The 17,731-nt window shown below is 43.9% G+C and overlaps 1 protein-coding gene across 1 annotated transcript in view; it reads left to right on the top strand.

Moving 5' to 3' along the window:
• The window catches only part of prrt4b (proline rich transmembrane protein 4b), a 19,644-nt gene extending 2,415 nt beyond the window's left edge, over positions 1–17,229 (top strand). Inside the window, exons 2-4 of the mRNA XM_068586077.1 lie at positions 3,143–4,264; positions 8,961–9,095; positions 14,508–17,229. Of these exons, the coding sequence (XP_068442178.1) occupies positions 3,235–4,264; positions 8,961–9,095; positions 14,508–16,564 (3,222 nt within the window). The 5' untranslated portion in view covers positions 3,143–3,234 and the 3' untranslated portion in view covers positions 16,565–17,229. The remainder of the gene's footprint in view (positions 1–3,142; positions 4,265–8,960; positions 9,096–14,507) is intronic.
• Positions 17,230–17,731: the final 502 nt, after the last annotated feature.

Below are 17,731 nucleotides of genomic sequence, written 5' to 3'. Positions count from 1 at the left end.
GGCAGATTCACCCACATTGGTAGCCATTTGCAAGGAGGTAAATTACTCTGTGTCATTAATCCACAAGCAGCATGCTTATAGCAGGTTTGTTAAATAGTAATGGCATGGGCCACAGTCAATTCGTCTCCATTGGTGACCACCCCACCCAACCCCTCCTCTCCATCAGCGTAGCGCCTCTCCATTTCAATCAATCAGGAGCGACGCACACCTTTAATTCAGTCCGAGCGTGTCTCTTTCAAGTGGCCTTCTTTCCTTCTCCTCTTCATCCTTCCCTCTCTCGTTAGCTTTAGCAACCTGAATAGGACCACAGTGATCACTGAGGGGCTTGTAATAACCGCCGTCGGATTAATTTAGAATGGAGCATTTTCCATAGAGAAATATGCTACAGCAGGGTGAAGGCTGATTGAGAACAAGATGGCTGATGGCCCTGGGAGTAGTGAGAGAGTGGGGGCTTCTCGTGAACACACACACACACACACACACACACACACACACACACACACACACACACACACACACACAGACGGACGAAATTGAAAGACAGGAGTCTGTTTACAGAGTTAATGAAAGAGGTTCTGGCAACAAACTAAAATGAGCATTAGGGAGACGGCTGCAGAGTTTACTCTCCTGGACTACGACATGCCACAACTGAATGTCAATATGGTGTCTTTGTCTCTTTCTTTCTCTCTCGCTCTCTCTCTCTCTCTCGTCTTTTGCCCTTGTCTTTCGCTCTCTGCCCTTATCTTCTGTCTCTCCGTCTCCTCTCTGCTTCACTGAGCACACTACAGCAGCAGGCCCCGTCTTTGTCAGGAGCGGCGAGACAAAACGCCAACGAAATAATGGAGGGGACTTGTAAATTTCCCACAGACACTTTTTATAGTTCCTTTCCACTTGCTCTGTTGCCTGTCAAACCAGACAATGCCTTCTCTAACAGGCATGTATTTGATGTGGTGACAAGAAAGTTAACGGCCCGATCTGAAATTGAGAAAAGCGCAAGATGTGTTGTGGTTTTTTTAGTCATTATTGGCTCGCGCTGTAGATAATTTGTTAGTTTCATTGCCTGTGGAGCGATTAGCAGCAAAGAACCAGGGTTTTCCCTCAGGAGTTGGTGAGGACCAAAACAGAGTTCAAAGAAGAGTGAATATTGGACAGACATGCATCAGGTGACCAGACTCCAAATGCTAATCATGCTTTTTAATAATAAAGTATCTGCAGGATGTGAGCATTCTACTGTTTGCTGACAAATTCACCATATCAAGTTGAAGGGGGGTTACACGGTGTTGTGTTGTGTTAGTGGCCAAAAACGTAGCTTTTGTAGGAAAATCATGACCTTGAACAGTCTATGTGTATGTTCACATGATTGATCAACACTATAAATTCGGCTCAGAACTGCACTTGTGATGTTGCTTCAGTATATAAAGAGATATCATCATTCTGAATCTGATTGAGTGATTCGACAATCATGAATTTAAAAATACACTGGAAGGTAAGTGAAGCGCGTTGTGCTCGACACGAGTTTCCTTTTACCACGCTGAACCTGAGCTAAAGTGATGCAGAAGTGAGTTGTGAGAATGTTCATTAAAATAAATTACACATATTCCCGTTACTTACATAATTGATCGGTTACGCATTAAATGAACAAATAAGGCAATTAAGGATAGAAGATCATTTCACCAATAAGTTTCAAAATGGATGAACATGTTTCTAGACATAATTTGATAAACTAAAATAGCTGTCAGAATATCTTGAAGAAGCCAAGAAAGTGTGCATGTGTGGGTGTGTGTGGCTAGTACAGAAGAGTGCATGTGGGGGCGAACAAGCACACAATTGCACTAACAGACAGATCTGAATCCATCGACAATAATATCTCTGCACGTATGAACTGTGACTGTGTGTGGGTTGGTTGGTGCAAGCGCGAGCTCTCAGGCATCTAAAAACAACCTCACCTCATTGGAAACTGATTTTCATGCTGCTCAGTCAAAATGCCAAAACTAGGGGAGTGTGTGGGAAGCTTTATGCTTGACCCCCCACTGGCAGTCAGTCTTCATATCCAGGCATCAGACTGTGTATATAGGCTCGTTTCATCCCTCCAGGTGGGAGCGGAGGGGGAGACGGAAGGCAAAGTCCCTGCGTGAGACTCTCATGGCAGTGGCTGATTGATCTTGTGTGTGCGTATGAAAGAAAATAGCAAGAACGAGAGCAAGAGAGAGCAAGAGAGAACTGCCGTGGATTAGGGGGGAAAAAAAGTGAGTCCTTAATAAACTTGTCAGTGAGGAGAACGGAGGCTGACAATGCAGAAAAAAAAGTGTGAAATAACCCTCATAAGGAGAACGAGAGCGGGAGGGAATTTCACTCTGGTAGCGGATTTGTGTGAATATTTATGTTTTTTTTCTCTCTCCCGTACAAACAGATCTTTCTCCCTCTGCTTTAAAGAACAAATAAATCTGAGATTGAGAGAAAGCGAGGCCGAAGCGAGGGGGGTTAAGTACAGCTAAAGCATACAGGTTGTTGTTCTCAGAGGGGAAATTCCTTTGGTGCTCCAGTCTTTTCACTGAGGCAACAGGCTAGTGACTTTGAACCACTCGGTGCTCCACAAAAGAAAAAGAGGTCCCTCTATTCTTATGTTGGCAACCCAGACCCTAATTCACTATCCTCCCCCAACCCTACACACACACAGACACACACACATTATTTCTTGACCACTCTTCTCTGAAAAGAATACATGCGAATGGAAGTTCTTTAAGTTTAAGTTCTCTAATTGCTCAGCCTGTGTAGCCGCCCAACCACCGCGACACAGCATGACATAAATACTGACCACCACATCTCACAGGACACCACTAATTGTGGGGTGTCCATGATACTTAAGCTCTTGTTGTGATTTGTGGTGGGTGACATCTTTTTTTTTAGCCTGCAAACTTCAGCAGTGGCTTGCAATAGGTGGCATCGTTTCCATACTGTACTTCACGGTCTGGAAGAGAAAAAAAAAGCAGGTCGCAAAAAGCAGGTCACACTGAAGAATGTTTGATGAAGAAAAAAAATGAACAGATGCTAATTCTATCTAGTTTTCGTGAACTCAAATTTAGCTAGGAGAGAGTGGATGGAAAGTGTGTCACGTAGTGTCCTGTGTGTTCTTGTCTTTTAGGCCATTTTGCCAGAGAGCGAGCCAAACCCCGCCTCAGGGAGCAGGAGAATGGAGAACAACATGTGAGGGACCCATGCGCCACTGTCGACAGCATGCTTCGCCTCCTCCAGACCTTGGCTTTCTGCTTCTGGTGCTTTTTGCTACTTCACCGGAAGGCTGTGGCTGACGAAGACGCCTTCTGGGGACCGACACCAGCAAAAGAAAACCCACCTAAAAGCTCTTACTGGTGGGCCCCGTCTCTGCCAAAGATCCCTTCCATTCCGTTCCCTTCATTCCCTTTCCCCTTTTTACGTTCGGGCGTGAAAGAAGGGTCTGCTGAGCTGAACACAACCACCGAAGGGCTGACGAAACCAATCAATCCCTTGCAAGACCACTTTGGTTCAGGGGAAGAAAGTCTTTTTGAGGCCTCTGAACCAACCACCACATTGAGTCAGGGGCTCCTAACCAGCGTGACAGAGATAGGAACAGAATCACTTCCCACGGGGACATCAGATTCTTCACACAGCAGCATAGCGCCGAGCGTCAATGAAGCTCTTGTTTCAGACTCCTACTCTCCCACAAGCACTTCTATCAGAAACACTCTGGTCACCAACAGTCCCACCAGCGCAAGCGCTTCAGAGCAAAATCCCACACATACCCACCCACCGAGGGGCACCGCACCAACCACACCGCGACAGCTCCCAGAGGAACACACTGATAAGGAGGCTGAAGATTTTACAGAAACAATCTTTTCATCGATAGCGCCAGAAATCACAGTTCCCACTGCCTTGACATGGACAGCAGCCCAAACCACAGCAACTTCCCCAGGACTGCCGGAGACCACTCCAACCAGCAGATACCCTCTGTTTCCCGTTACCCCCTCTACGTCGGCAGAAACCCAGTTTTTCAGAAAACCACAAGACTCGACTTCTGGTATAACGCTCCATAATGGAGGGGCAGCAATGACAGAAGCTCACCCCACTCAGAGCGAGGCTGATCTGGGCTTCTCCGAGGCCAAGTCCGGGCCCGTGGAGGAACAGCCGAGGGTAATCACCACTGCCATGGGGATCGATCACAAACTAGTGCCGGAATCCATAACGAGCACAACTCAGAGCCAAAGGGTTAACTTTCCAATAGCAGGAGGTAAGCAAAGTTAAACCAATCAATAGTGGCTGGATTGACTCTATAGATGTGATCCATCATGGGCAGGCAGGTCTTAAGTGTTCAATAGCCGGCTGTCAAAAGGCTGCAGCCCGTTTGGCTTGATTGAAGACGATTCTGAGATGGTGAGTTTGACATTAGCTGAACATCCAGGTATTGTTGAACACCTGTCAACACTCATTAGGTACAAGTCTAGAATCAAAAGTGACATGAATACAATGATGCATTATGTGATGGAATAACTGTGCACCACATTATAAAGGTACAGTTAAGATTGTTTGATATAATGAGGTAGTCTTCTGTGGTGGTTTTAATGTCTCAGACTATAATCCTGAGAAGAAATACATTTTGGCTACTTTCAGAAATGGAAGTTGTTGCACAATACCTCAATCAAAACCATCTACGACACAATGAAACATCTTTATTAGATTCCCGCAGACTTTGAAGGATTCAATAAAACAGTCCCATCACACAGAGAAGATGGAATGAAGCTTAAAGCGTCAAAGTATGTTGTGCAATATATTGTGGATCGTAAAAAATCTTTATTTGATTGATGTGCTGTTGTTGTTGTTTTGCATTTCACAATTGCCACCACTGAGTAATCTGTACCAATCCTCCCCCCCAAAAAACTACATTTACCCAATTTTAGTGAGTTTAAAGCAGCAGTTTTCCACTCTTATAAAGGAAAGAGTATTTGATGCAATGCTGCTCCTTTTTCTCTATGAAAAGAGAAAGATACACAGCTACTGGTAGCCAGTAGGTTTCAGAAGACTAATACGACATTGATGCAACACCTCCTTCTTCAAAGCCCATCCCCCACCACTGGTGGCAGTCTGGGCTCTGTATGCCTAATGAATCGCAGAGGAAGGTCCTCCTGCAGGTACAGACACATTTATCATGTAGGGTCAAAGGTCAGGCCAGAAAATGAGTCGATTATTCTTTGCCGGGGAGGTGCGGTATCCATCTGGTAAAATCATAATTGTTTGGTGAATGTATACACACAGTCTGCAATATTTAGGACATCAATATTCTATTGATTAGCTTATGTGTGAAAATACTGCCGTCCCAGTGAGGAAAAAATACAATCTTTGAAGTTTAAATAAGTTCATACTCACATAAAGTATTATGCTAAATAATGATAAAGCAATCATAGGTAAAATTAAAGAAAAATAGAACACCTTTTACCATAAATTCAACTCTTAAATACATATTTTTGTTAATGCCAGGACAGATTTCTCTCAAATCATCCTTTATTCTATTGTTTGAGACTACATTTAGTTTACTGCTTGAACAAATCTCATGTTAAGGTCAATTTAGTAGCAGTTTTGGATCTTTTCTATCATATGACAGTATCTTCCTCTGTTTTTAAGCATTTTAAGGACTTGTGCTTCATATGTGATCCAGTGAAAAGCCGGAGATCAGCTACTAATTTGACCTTGAAATGAGATTATTTCGACGACTGCTGTTTCCAAGGCCAAAGATGGGCTTTGAGACTACGCTCTTGGATAGTTACAAATAGCAACATATATCAAAAAAGCACCTGAAGAGGTCCTTCCGTTAAAAAAAACCCAAAGCAATTGCAGCTATTCCCACACTGCTTCACGCTCCTTGTATTGAAGCTGGTGATGTTATGTCTACAGCGCGTGGTGTTGTGTCTGCACTTGTTTTCAGTTGTGCACCGTGTGGCGGCATACAGAAAAGATAAGGGTTTGGCCCGGGTGGGGAGGGCTGCTGTGACCGTGTATCAGTATTCCAAGCGCACACTCAGCAAAACCACCTCCTCTCCACTGGGACCATCCGCTCGCCGGTCGCTGTTCATGGAGGCTGAACATGCTTCTTGGCATTTAGTCTCCTCCCTCCCTCCCTCCCTTTGCAATATCTTTGCCTTTGTAAAAACACAAATCCTTGTCACTTTCTTTTCCATGGACGGCATTGTCATCTGTGGCTGCTTTAAAGGGTGAAAATGTCCTGACAGGGATCCGAGAAGCTAGTCATCCAGCTGAGATATTACAACTGATAAAAAAAATGTGCTGTTTTTATGCACCCTTGTAGTCTGCTCGGTTTGGCGTTGCGCTGGAGTCTTGCGGTGTTTAAATAATGACACCTTGGTAAAGGACACAGGAGGAGACTAATATGAAAATGAAAGCACAGCACCCCTGCATTACCATACATTATCCCAACGTGAACATGTGAATGTACCTTCATGCTGCACAGAGTGAATCACGCGTGGCGCATCTTCACCACACAACCGAGTGGGTTTCCATCGATTGAGACAGGGTTCGCAATATGTGGCGTTGCCCTTGAGGAAGCTGTTAGGTGTATAAAAAAACAAAAAGAAACCAGCAGTGCTCTGCATCTGTGTCAAATCCTCCACTCAGGGACACTCCAACGTCTGATAGCAAGGGCAATGATGAGAAGAGGGAGTGGGGAAGAGTCGGGGAAAAAGAGCTGCGGGTTGAAGCTGATATGATGTGGGGGGTTGAAAATGGAGGTTTTTCGAAAGCCTCCCAGATAGCCATTGCTGTACATTTTCTTTCCTTTATCCTGCTCCTTCTTTCCCCTCCTCCCACCATTTCCATTACCGTATGCTGTACTAATAGGTGGCAGCGAGACGAGACCCTGAACGCACTCCATTACCTGCAAGGATATATTGTCCCTCTGATCCAGCACTATAGCAAACAGCTAAAGGATGAGCATCGACAGATTAATTGATTAAGGAAATGGATTTACACGCACAGCATGTGGCATGAATATCTAATGTGCCGGTGTAGAATGAACATGGAAAAAGGGGCTTAAATGCAAAGCAAAATAATATTATGTTAATCTCCTGACTCGTTTGGTCAAACAGAGAGTCCATGAGTTGAAAATAAATAAATAAAAAGATGGATAAAGGCTGTTTGTTTTTAGGATTTTACCCACAGCTCTCCAGCTGAGTAAACCTGACTAATGCAAATGTGCAAATATATAACAACCTGGATTATTTCTCACCGTTATTCAGACAGGTTTTTAAGTTTAATGGAGTTTGAAAATGCCACAGATTCCTTAATAACTGTCTGGAAAATGAGCCAAATTAGCAACAACGTGATGCAATCTTCTGCAAGTACATTTGAAATGCTCTCCAACCCACTCCTTTTCTGTCTTATCACTGTTGGCTCATTGTGTTTGTTTCCAACCCGTGTGTTCTTTCTCAAACTCACTCGAGGCCTGCATGGATTACACAGGATGTAATGGAGTACAACATCATCTTTTTATATATATATAAATATATTTGGAAGCTGAAGATAATGAGGAGCCTCTGAAACACTACTCTGTGAATTACTACCCACCAAAATGCCCATCATTTGCTCAAAAGTGTTGTCCATTGTGGATGCTACTGTATCTCTGGATGAAACCTAAATAAAGACATATCCATTCATAGCCTGAGGTCAAGAAGGAAAGATTATTCTTTAACGGAGAAACAATGAAAAGAACATTGCCTTTGAGGTCATAGAGGCTGAACTAAATTATGTGTCCACTAATTAGGTAAACAGAGAAATTGCAATTCAGCGTATGTTGTAGTGTTGAGCTGTTCAATAAATCAAATCTCTCTTATTCCTTTTTTGCTTTTATTTTTCTCAGTCAGCAGTTTCTCTGTGAATCGCCACGCATCATGATTGAGAGCACAAGTTTGCTGGTCCCAGATTTGTAGCGGATCTCGTTAGATGTTGTAGTTTAATCTGCAGGCACATCACAGTATGAGTGCTGCAGATCTGAGAATTTGCAGACTAAGTTGTGACAATGTGTAGCTTAAACTACAACAACACTGCTTTAGAGTGGATGAAATATCTGAGGAGACCTTTCAAATGTACGATTAACGCGGGTGCTGTGAGCGTGACCTAGATTATAGTGCGGTAGTAGCTTGCATGGCCTCCTTGCATGCTTTTTTTTTTTTTTGCGTTCCCGAACTCATTATTCCTCCCACTAGCCTCATGCCTCTGCGTCTTTTATTAATATTAATTCTGAAGTTATAAACTAGCACTGCACCTACTATTCCTGGCTTCATCACAGAGTCAGCTCATCAGTTTTTCCAAACAGATTCACTCTGTGAATATTGTCCCAAGTCTCATCTGGTCCATCATTCATTTATAACTGTAAAGCACACAACTGCTGTGCAAAGTAGCTGTAGACTGTGAACAATATAGTTAGTGAGTGAACCAAAGGGTAAAGAAAGAGGATGATGAGGCTCTGTCTTGCAGTCAGTGATTTATCTCCCTCTGTCTCTTGCTTCCTTTCTTTCTCCCTCTGCGCTCGTCATGAAACGGGTCTGGGGGTCTGGATTTGTGATGGACCGTACACACACTCACAAACATGCACACACACATCAGGATGTCAATGTAATTACACTACAGAGAGCCAGACTACTGAGCTATGGGTGACTGGCTCCAACTAAGTGGGTGATGGCCAATCCAGCTGACATAACTGGGTTAAGAAATATAGTCCTTTCGTGTTCTGCGGTGTGAAGCCTCAGACACGCTGTGAGCAGAGACCGCAGAGGGTTAAACTTTCTCTTGGCAGGCCCCAAACTTAATAATCTGTTTTTCCCCCGATTATTTGAAGCGACCGCGTGACTGTGTTCTTTAAATTGCGGTTGTGATGGCTTTGAGATCGCTCAGAGGTTAAACTGCATGTGTCTTCCCAGAGCTGCCAGGCGACGAGGACAAGGCGGACGGGGAAGGTGTGGTTCTTTCAGCCGACGGGGATAGTGACACCAGGTCGGCAGACATTTCCACGGCATCCACTCAGCTGCTAACCCTGTCCCCGCCACAAAGCACAGGTGAGCAAACAAATCCCTAAGAGATGTAAATACTTATTGCAGAATTGCATCCATTTTCAGCTTGTGTTGGCTCTGCCACGCTGTCAGGAGGCACCACCGAATGGACTGCAGGCTGTTTGTTTCAGAAGCCGTCCCGTAGCTTTTTCAGTACCGGTCAATCTGTCAGAAGGATGGGAGAAGCAATTACCCTGCATCCTTTGCCTGAAGCCACTAATTGCTTCCAACGGGAGGCGAAAAACGGCTCATTCAAGCTGTGATTTTGGAGAACTCCCGAGAACAGAAGAGACGGGGAACAATGCCACCCGATAAACAAATATGTCTCTCAGCTACATAGTTATCGAGCCCGTGACAATAGTTGCCTTTAAAAAACTGAAAATAAGTACCGATTAAGTGCTGGCCATTGACATCAGAGTCCATTTAAATGAAGAGTTGCTGCACACTTCCGTTTCAGTAAGTATTATAGTCGTAATTACGTTTGGAAATCTATTCATGAAGGCAGCGTGTCAAATTGTTATTATTACAGATGTGTAATTTATTTTAACACAGCTGGGCATTGTAGTATTTTGCAAAGATCAATATATATATATATATATATATATATATATATATATATATATATATATATATATATATATATATATATATATATATATATATATATATATATATATATATATATATATATATATATAATAGTTTTTGGGTAATGCTCCAGAGACAGGCCTTGAGAGTATATAGGATCAATGTATCATGGTTTTTTTGTTGTCTTTCCTGGGACTTATTGACGACAACAAGAATTAAGAATATCACCAGAATGAACCTTTAATAATTTTCTAAATATAGTCAACCTGAGCAGACAATGAAGTCACTCCCCCTCTGTGTGTGTTGTAGTCCAAGGTTCTGTGTCTTGTTTTAGCAACCAGAACCTCATGCCTTTTAGTGCATGTTCGTGCATGTGAGCGCGCTGGCTAGCTCATGGCCGCCAGTCTGCAATGTGCTCTTAAGGCGTTTACTGCTAATAAGGCCTTCCTGACCGTTGGCACTGTTAGCGCTGTTAGCTGCGAGACGCCAGCTCAGCCGTGTGGAGGCCATAGAAACGGCCTAAATTTTGCACTGAGCCCCTTCACAAAGAATCTAAAAAGTTGTCATAAACTGTTAAATAGTATAATATCAATGGGAAAAACATGATGTATCATTCTATTATATTATGTATTAGTCCATCAACATCATGAACTTGGCTTCTGGTAAAACATGGGAATTAAAAGATTCACTTTCAGCCCAGTTCACAGGAGCAGATGTAACCCACATTACCTTGCCCAGAATAGCAGATGTCGTCAAGTGATTTTCAAAAATAGATATGTCAAATGTGCCACTGGCTGATGGTGGGGAGCTACGGGTCTCTTTCTATTTTGGTGTGTCATAAGTGAGTGAGTAAAACAATACCGATAGTAGTCTGTGTGCCTGCCTTTTGCTGCCTAAAGCAAAAATCTGTTGTTGATAACATTGGCGGCAGAGAAACAAATTTACTGCTAGCATACAAACACTCCCATTTGCTTTAATGGAGCCACAGCAAGTGTTTTGGATGCAGATAAACCCTCCACACACTTCACATCGCACACAACTGGCTGCTCCATATGCACGATATAACTTCGCCATGAGCTCCTGCTAAATTGCTTTTTCTGAGGTGAGCCAAATTGAAAATGACGGCAATCAGATGAAACACTACATGGAGCACTCAGTTTCACGACGCAGAATCAACACGCATCCAATTAGAAGATGAGAGCGTGGGGTTGTTGCTCATTTGACACCAGGCGAATCCTTCACCTTTATTACCTTGGCTGGTCTGTAGATTAAGATCCTTTATGTAAGACTGTTTAAGATTTACTAGCAAAACCTAAAGACATTAAAACTTGAAGTGCACTTATGGTGTTTCCACTGAGACCTCAATGAAAGCACTCCTCAAAATGAATGATTTCTGAAGCAAATCATCTTAGTTTTGCTGATTTCTGAAAATGTGTGTTTCATTATTTTTTTAGACTGTGTGCTATCGGTCTGTATTAATTATTAAGTGAATCATCTTAAGACAGCTTTAGAATCTGACTTTCTTTTAATTTAAGCTGAATCTTACATCAAATATTCTCAGTAATCATCACCAATTAGCTGCAGGCTTTATGAAAGAAAGGTCATGAGAAGAAGATTGCCGTGTCGATCAAATGCTACCGAAGACGGTGACCATGGTAAACATCATACCTGCTTTAACATCAGCCTGTTAGCATTGCCACCATGAGTGTGTTGCACTGCTAGGGTTAGCATGTTGCTGTGCCTAAGTAGCCCACTGTGTCCAATATCCACTCACTTTTATCTCTGCTTTTGGTCAACCAACAAGGGAAATATGTGTCTCTTCAGCTGCTAACTGCCCCCTCGCTGGTCGCTAACTGTGTCTGTCTGCCGCTTGTTGCTGAGCAGTTAGTGTACAATCAGTGGAACTCATATTCCACGTCTTTAAAGATTATATTTTAGCCTTTTTTATTAGTTAAAATGACCTCTGAGTCTGTGTCCGCCGGCACTGCTTGCTTTCCGTCTGTGTCTGTAACCGTGCTCGGTCCATGCTGTCCCCAGCATGGACCGGCTCGGTCCCACAGGAATGTGTCAGCTGACCGAGCAGCATGCATTGGAACGTAGCGCTCTGATCCATCCTTGTACTGCAGCCACCAAATACCAAACCCAGTGCAGGCCTGCTCGGCCGGCCAGGCCGCTCAGATGTGACATTTATCGACGAAACATGGCACTAATTCAATACCCGTCACATTTTCCACACGGCCTAGCAGGCATCCAGAAACAACGCCATTGCCCTGGAAAAGTAAACACACGGACAGACGAGTCATTGGCACAACACTGCACTGAGCCCCACCTACATTATCAGTTGCCCTCACATTCAGCACGCCTACAGCTGTGTTTATTTTACACACCGGTCACATTTCCCACACCGCTACTGTCTGCTTTGATAGGATGACATTGCCAGCGCAGTGAAACAGTGCAGCTTTATTGGAGCACTGACATAGTTAATGACCTCATTTCAAGCCACTAATGTTATAACTTTCAACAAATCACCTCCGGGCACTTGTGATTTTGAATCAGTCACTGTGTTTATAATTCAGTCCTTCCTTCCTGGCATATTAAATGTCAATATGGAACAGTATGTTTAGCCCAGTTGCTAAACAGACTTAATGGCGGCACTGCTTGCAAGTTCCTGGCACAGAGCAGCAGCGTGTGAACGTGTGACTGATGTTCACACATATCTGTCTTATTCTCTTTCCTGCCATATTTGCTCATAATAATATAGCCTAGTGTGGCGCTGAAGGATCATTAGGAGAATGATGCATGAGGGAGCCATCTCAACAGCATTTCAGTTTTTGCTATTAAAGATTCACCAGGGTTTAATTAAAATACTTTTTTTTTTTCAAAAACAAAGCTTATTCCATCCACGTGTTTCCTCCTGTTGAGGCCGTGATTAAGCTTCAAAAGATCACTCAGGATGTCTGAAATAAATCTGCTGCCTCTGGCAGTGCGGTCATATTTCCTCGAGCTTGACGCTTTCATCACAACCTGGGACAGTGATTCAGCTCTGGGGTTAGGAGATGAATGAGGAAAGACTTGGTCAAGAACAAGCAGACAGCAGGGGAAGTGCTAACACACTTGTGACAACCCTCTTCAGGATCAGAGGCAGGAAAAGAGCGAGGCTTTGTTCAGCTCCAATATGAGCACACATAGACACTAAGTGAGTGCCATTTCGTTCTCCTCCATAGAGCTGTAGACTGTCACATGATAAATGTAATGGAAGCTGCAGCTGCCATGCATCGGGTCTATTCAATTGGAGGGAAGCAGAAAACATAAAGCATAGGAAGAGACTTAATCAGGGAAGTCGGAATACTGTCCCAGTTTAAACATAACAAACCCACCTATGGGAGTTTCCCTTTTTTGAAAGCGGCTGTTGAAGGGAAATCATAAACAAAGGAGCAAATTTGGGGACCAGGACTGGGTGGGATGGGAAACATAAGAATACAAGCCATGAAAAAAACCTTAAAAGACATATGAAAGACTTAAAAGAAAAATGCTAAACCACATAGATCCTGCTTTTAGTTTTATATAGGACAGAAACTAGACTTCAATCTATACGCAGAGATGGAGGAGTTTTGTGGTCCTGACGTCTGCACATTTAAGTTTCTATACTGGCACATAGCATCACCACCAGATATAATGTATTCACCAGGCTGCGCTAGAAATATTCAAACCCCCACTGTTTCATTGCTACATTGCTTTTGGGCTGTGAGTCTCTAATCTCACACAGAAAACATATTACAGCAAAATATATTTGTGAATGTACACTTCACTAAAACCTGCCAGGTGCGTGAATTACTGTGCTGTCAGTTAATCAAGGTCATTTGTCCCCGTCTCCGAGGTCCGACACCTGGCTCTTTATGGAGGAGTTATTGTGTATGTGCAAATAATGGAGATGCAGTTAGAAGCTGCTCTGATGCATTTGACAACCTTTTTCTCTTTTCTTTTTTTGAAAGGGTGAGGGGTATTTAGCTGCCATCATTAGACAGAAGGTCTAATATATGTTATTTCCCGTGGTGGAAAGATAGCGTGTGCATGGTGATGGTGATGTTTTGTGATAAAGAACAAGGTCTATAGTGTGAAGCTCGGTGATGTGGAGACAAGGAGGCTAAAAAAAATCTTTTTTTCCATCTGTGAGGCATTATGCTGTGTGACGCGACTTGTGCTACGTCCCGCTCAAGTCATCCTCCAGTACATTAAACATGTACGGCCCAGATGAGCTTTGCAGGCGTCTCTGTTGATCACGCAAACACACACATGGTTACCCCTTAATTTCAAAAGCAAAACCATTTCCTTTGCAGTGCTAAAACACGTCAAAGACAATCATAATTAACTGTACTTACATGGAAACTCCAGATGGCTTACGTAATTCAACATTCAGCTCTGCGGTTCTGAGTGGGCTGTTCTCTGACACACACACACACACACACACACACACACACACACACACACACACACACACACACACACACACACACACTCTGATCTGGGTCCAGCTCAGTAAGAAGTTGCCTTACAAGCTTCCAAACAGGATTAGCACATTAGGCAGAAAGCACACTTTCACCATCCTGGAACTGAGCCAATGTCGTTTATGGCTCAGAGAGTTTAAACCTTGATTAAATGTGTCTGTGTATTCTCATTCGTGGACGATTAGTATGCTTTTAAGATAATTTAAAGTAGATGATTACAGCTGTTCCGATTTCCATGTTTTTTGTATTGTCTTGTTCGAATATTATTACCTTGTATTTAATGCAAATTTCATCTGACATTTGTTTTCTTTTCTTTCCACCCAAGAAACTCCTGATTTCCCTCTGCCCACTGAAGACTGGATGTACAACCAGGGGGACAGTGACGCCACCTTACTTCCAGACTGCAATAAAGAGCGCTCCGGGATCTGCAACTCCTCTGACACCTGGGACTCGACAACCTCCTCGGACTTCAAGCCCACACAAAACACCACTGCCACAAACCAATCAGCCAACCCCTTCCTGCTCCCGGCCCCACCCATGTTGGTGCCGCTGTACACCGACTGGAACAGTGCCATGGCATCTTGGGGCCTGGCCTGGGAGGTACATGTCTACGGCGCTGGTTGCGTCTTTGCGATGCTAACGCTGGCCTCAGCTCTCAATCTGCTCTGCTTGCCTCTGCGGTGCCCATCTGGCTGTGGCTACTTTGCCCTGGTCAGTATGTTTCTCCTAGCTGCTGGTTGCACCAGATCTTTCTCCCTCCTGTACGATGCCTACGGCCACCAGGACCGCTTACCCTCGACAGAGGCCTCACTGATACTCTACGAGGCACCGTTTCCCTGCTTGACTGCAGCATTCGGTCTGGTTTTCCTTCTCCTCTCCATGCGCTCAAGGATGCAGCTCTCCTACTCAGCTTTCCAGAGACCCTGTTTCCTGGCCTGCCTAGTGGCCGTTCACTTTGGTGCTGCATTCGGACCGGTGACATTACAGAAGTTCTACCAGCAAAAGCCTCCCCTTTGCCTCTTTCTCTCGCTCATCTCCCGTGGGACCTTTGTTGTATTGGGCACATTTCTGTCTGCAGCCTATTTTGTGTTCTACATCTACGTGCGGGCAGACTCTAAGCACATCTACCACCTGAATAACACGTCTCCAACACCTGCTGAACGTTACAACCGCTGCCCCTTCGCCGAGAGCCGTGACTGGAACCGTGCAGCTGTAACCGTTTGTATTTCAGCATTGTTTTGTTTAGGGTGTGCAGGATTGCAGTTGTATGCAATGCTCAATGCTATGGGTGTTGCAGGTGGAGAGGAGGTCTTTCACCCTTGGCCTTGGTGGGCTTTCCAGTTTAGCTGCAGACTATGTGAGCTTGGGGTTTGCCTCACCTTAGCCTTGGTGGTAGCACAACCAGTCTATTGTTCTGACCACCTCCCATCTGCAGGAAGCTGTTGGACAGAACTATTGGCGTCCAAGTCGCCCATCCTGCCTGGGAGCTACCAATGGACCCTGAGCCAGCAAGAAAAGCTTGCAATCGTTGATACCATCGGGCTTGGAGAGATAGAGAGCCTTCCTCTTTATACTCTGGTTGATGAGCGGCTTGGGAGCAGTCTCAACGGCCTGGACCTCCTCTACCACAGCAACCGGGCCTTGGCATACCGAGACCTCGACTTGGATTTGAACTTGCAGGGTTCAGGAAAACCTGGAGATGGGGGATGTGGAGAACCCTCAGGTGGATCCTCCTTTACCAGTGACTCCACCACAGACCTGCGGCCACCTTCGCCCATCAACCTGCGTCGCAGCATCGACGAGGCACTCTTCAGTGAGGCTCTATTTCCCATGAGCCTCTTTAGCCCTGCTAGGCCTATTCGCTGCAGTGATCTATCAATAAACAACCACTGTGCACTTCAATACAACGGCCTCTGTGATCCCCTCTCAGCCGACCCTGGCCTTTATCGAACCTCTTCATGCGTGGAGATGACCTCGCAACCCCAGGCCTCTTGCGCCCAAGCTCCAGGAGACGCCATTGCAGGTGCGCCACCATCTCCGTCCCTGTCCTCATCCTCCAGCTGCTCATCTCCTGAACGTTGGAGGGGCAGCTCTTCCTCCTGTTCCCTCTTCCGAGAATCTTTTGGAGGCTCCTCACTGGTCCTTTGCCCGAGCCCAGAGAAAAATGCTCAGCAGCTTCTCCAGCAAGGGGGCATAGGCCATATGGCATCCTCTGGCCACACTGACCCACAGAGGCACTATCATACACTGGGGGCAGCCTCACAAGAGAGCCTGGATATGGACATGTCTTCAGAGGCAGACCGCTCCGCGCAGGAGGAGTTCATCGGTGTTTGCAGACAAATCGATGCTTTGAGCATCTGCAGCGAGACTATTGATTTATAAAAAGGACAATGTGGTCAAACAAGGGTTACATAGAGGACTTATTAAGAAGGATGTCAGAAGGGTGACTGTCAAGGTTTTTTTCACAGCCTCTTTGGTAGTGCACGGTAGCTTTTTGTTGCACCATAAAACCCTATAGCTGCCAAAATGAAGCTTTTGGAGATTCGATGAAATTTCTTATGTGGTAATTAGTGAATGTCTAAGTGCCAAGAATGTCAAAAGCCAAAAGGTAATTTGTAACTTTTACATGTTTGATTAAGGCCGGTGAAGTTTGATACAGTCAAAAGAATAGCGACATTTTACTGAGTGGAGAAATGTATTTGTAAAAATGTTTTTATTGCATTCCAACATTCCAAATGATAGTACTGTACTGTGACTAAAATTAAGCACTTATTAAATACTACTGAAGTCTTAGGTTTTCCATTTCAGCAGAATAATTTTCATTAAATCTCACGTTAAATAAATGGGATTGCGCTTAAGTTTGTCAAACTATAAACTCCTTATAGCACTATGCCATACATCTTACTTGCAGTGCTGGTGACACAGCGCCCTCTACTGGAAAATAACACAATATGTTACCGTATCCTACAATTATCACCAAGGGACTGCTTCTACATACACTGGCAGCATCTTCTATGACTTACTATTTTATTTATGTTTAAACATAACTTTGCTAAACACATTGTTTAATAAAGTGTTTTTTATAAACAAATGTGTCTTCTTTTACTGAAAGTTATAAGTGACATCCAATGTAACTTTGCAGCTCATTTTCAATAAGACACTAAGTCCACACTCGTTTGATTTATTTATTCTTGTTTTACCATATTGAAAGCAAAAGCAACAAAACATTGTTGAGTGTTTTACTGTAAACATGTGCTGAAGTAATATTCCTCAAAAATCCCAAACGTTTTGAATGAATACTGAGTCTTTTCTGTCCATCTAAAAAGCCAAAGCAAATTGTTTTGGGTGCACAAGCTACTTCTGTCAACTGTAGCAGCTTCACAATATCTTGCAGGTGAAATCATACAAAAGTACAGCAGAAAACATACAAACAAACGTAAACCTAATATCTCACTTGTCACAACATCTGTGCCTTTTAGATGGACTAACAGAACCCAGTACTTTACAAATAAGACATTGAAAATAAAAACCTGAATTATCTCTTTAGAT

This window comes from Clinocottus analis, unplaced genomic scaffold, assembly GCF_023055335.1.
Source record: "Clinocottus analis isolate CAN_PGR_092001 unplaced genomic scaffold, fCliAna1.0.p SCAF_20, whole genome shotgun sequence".
Classification (NCBI taxonomy): domain Eukaryota; kingdom Metazoa; phylum Chordata; class Actinopteri; order Perciformes; family Cottidae; genus Clinocottus; species Clinocottus analis.
Note: the sequence above shows the minus strand (reverse complement) of the source record. Positions and strands in the feature narration are given on the sequence as shown.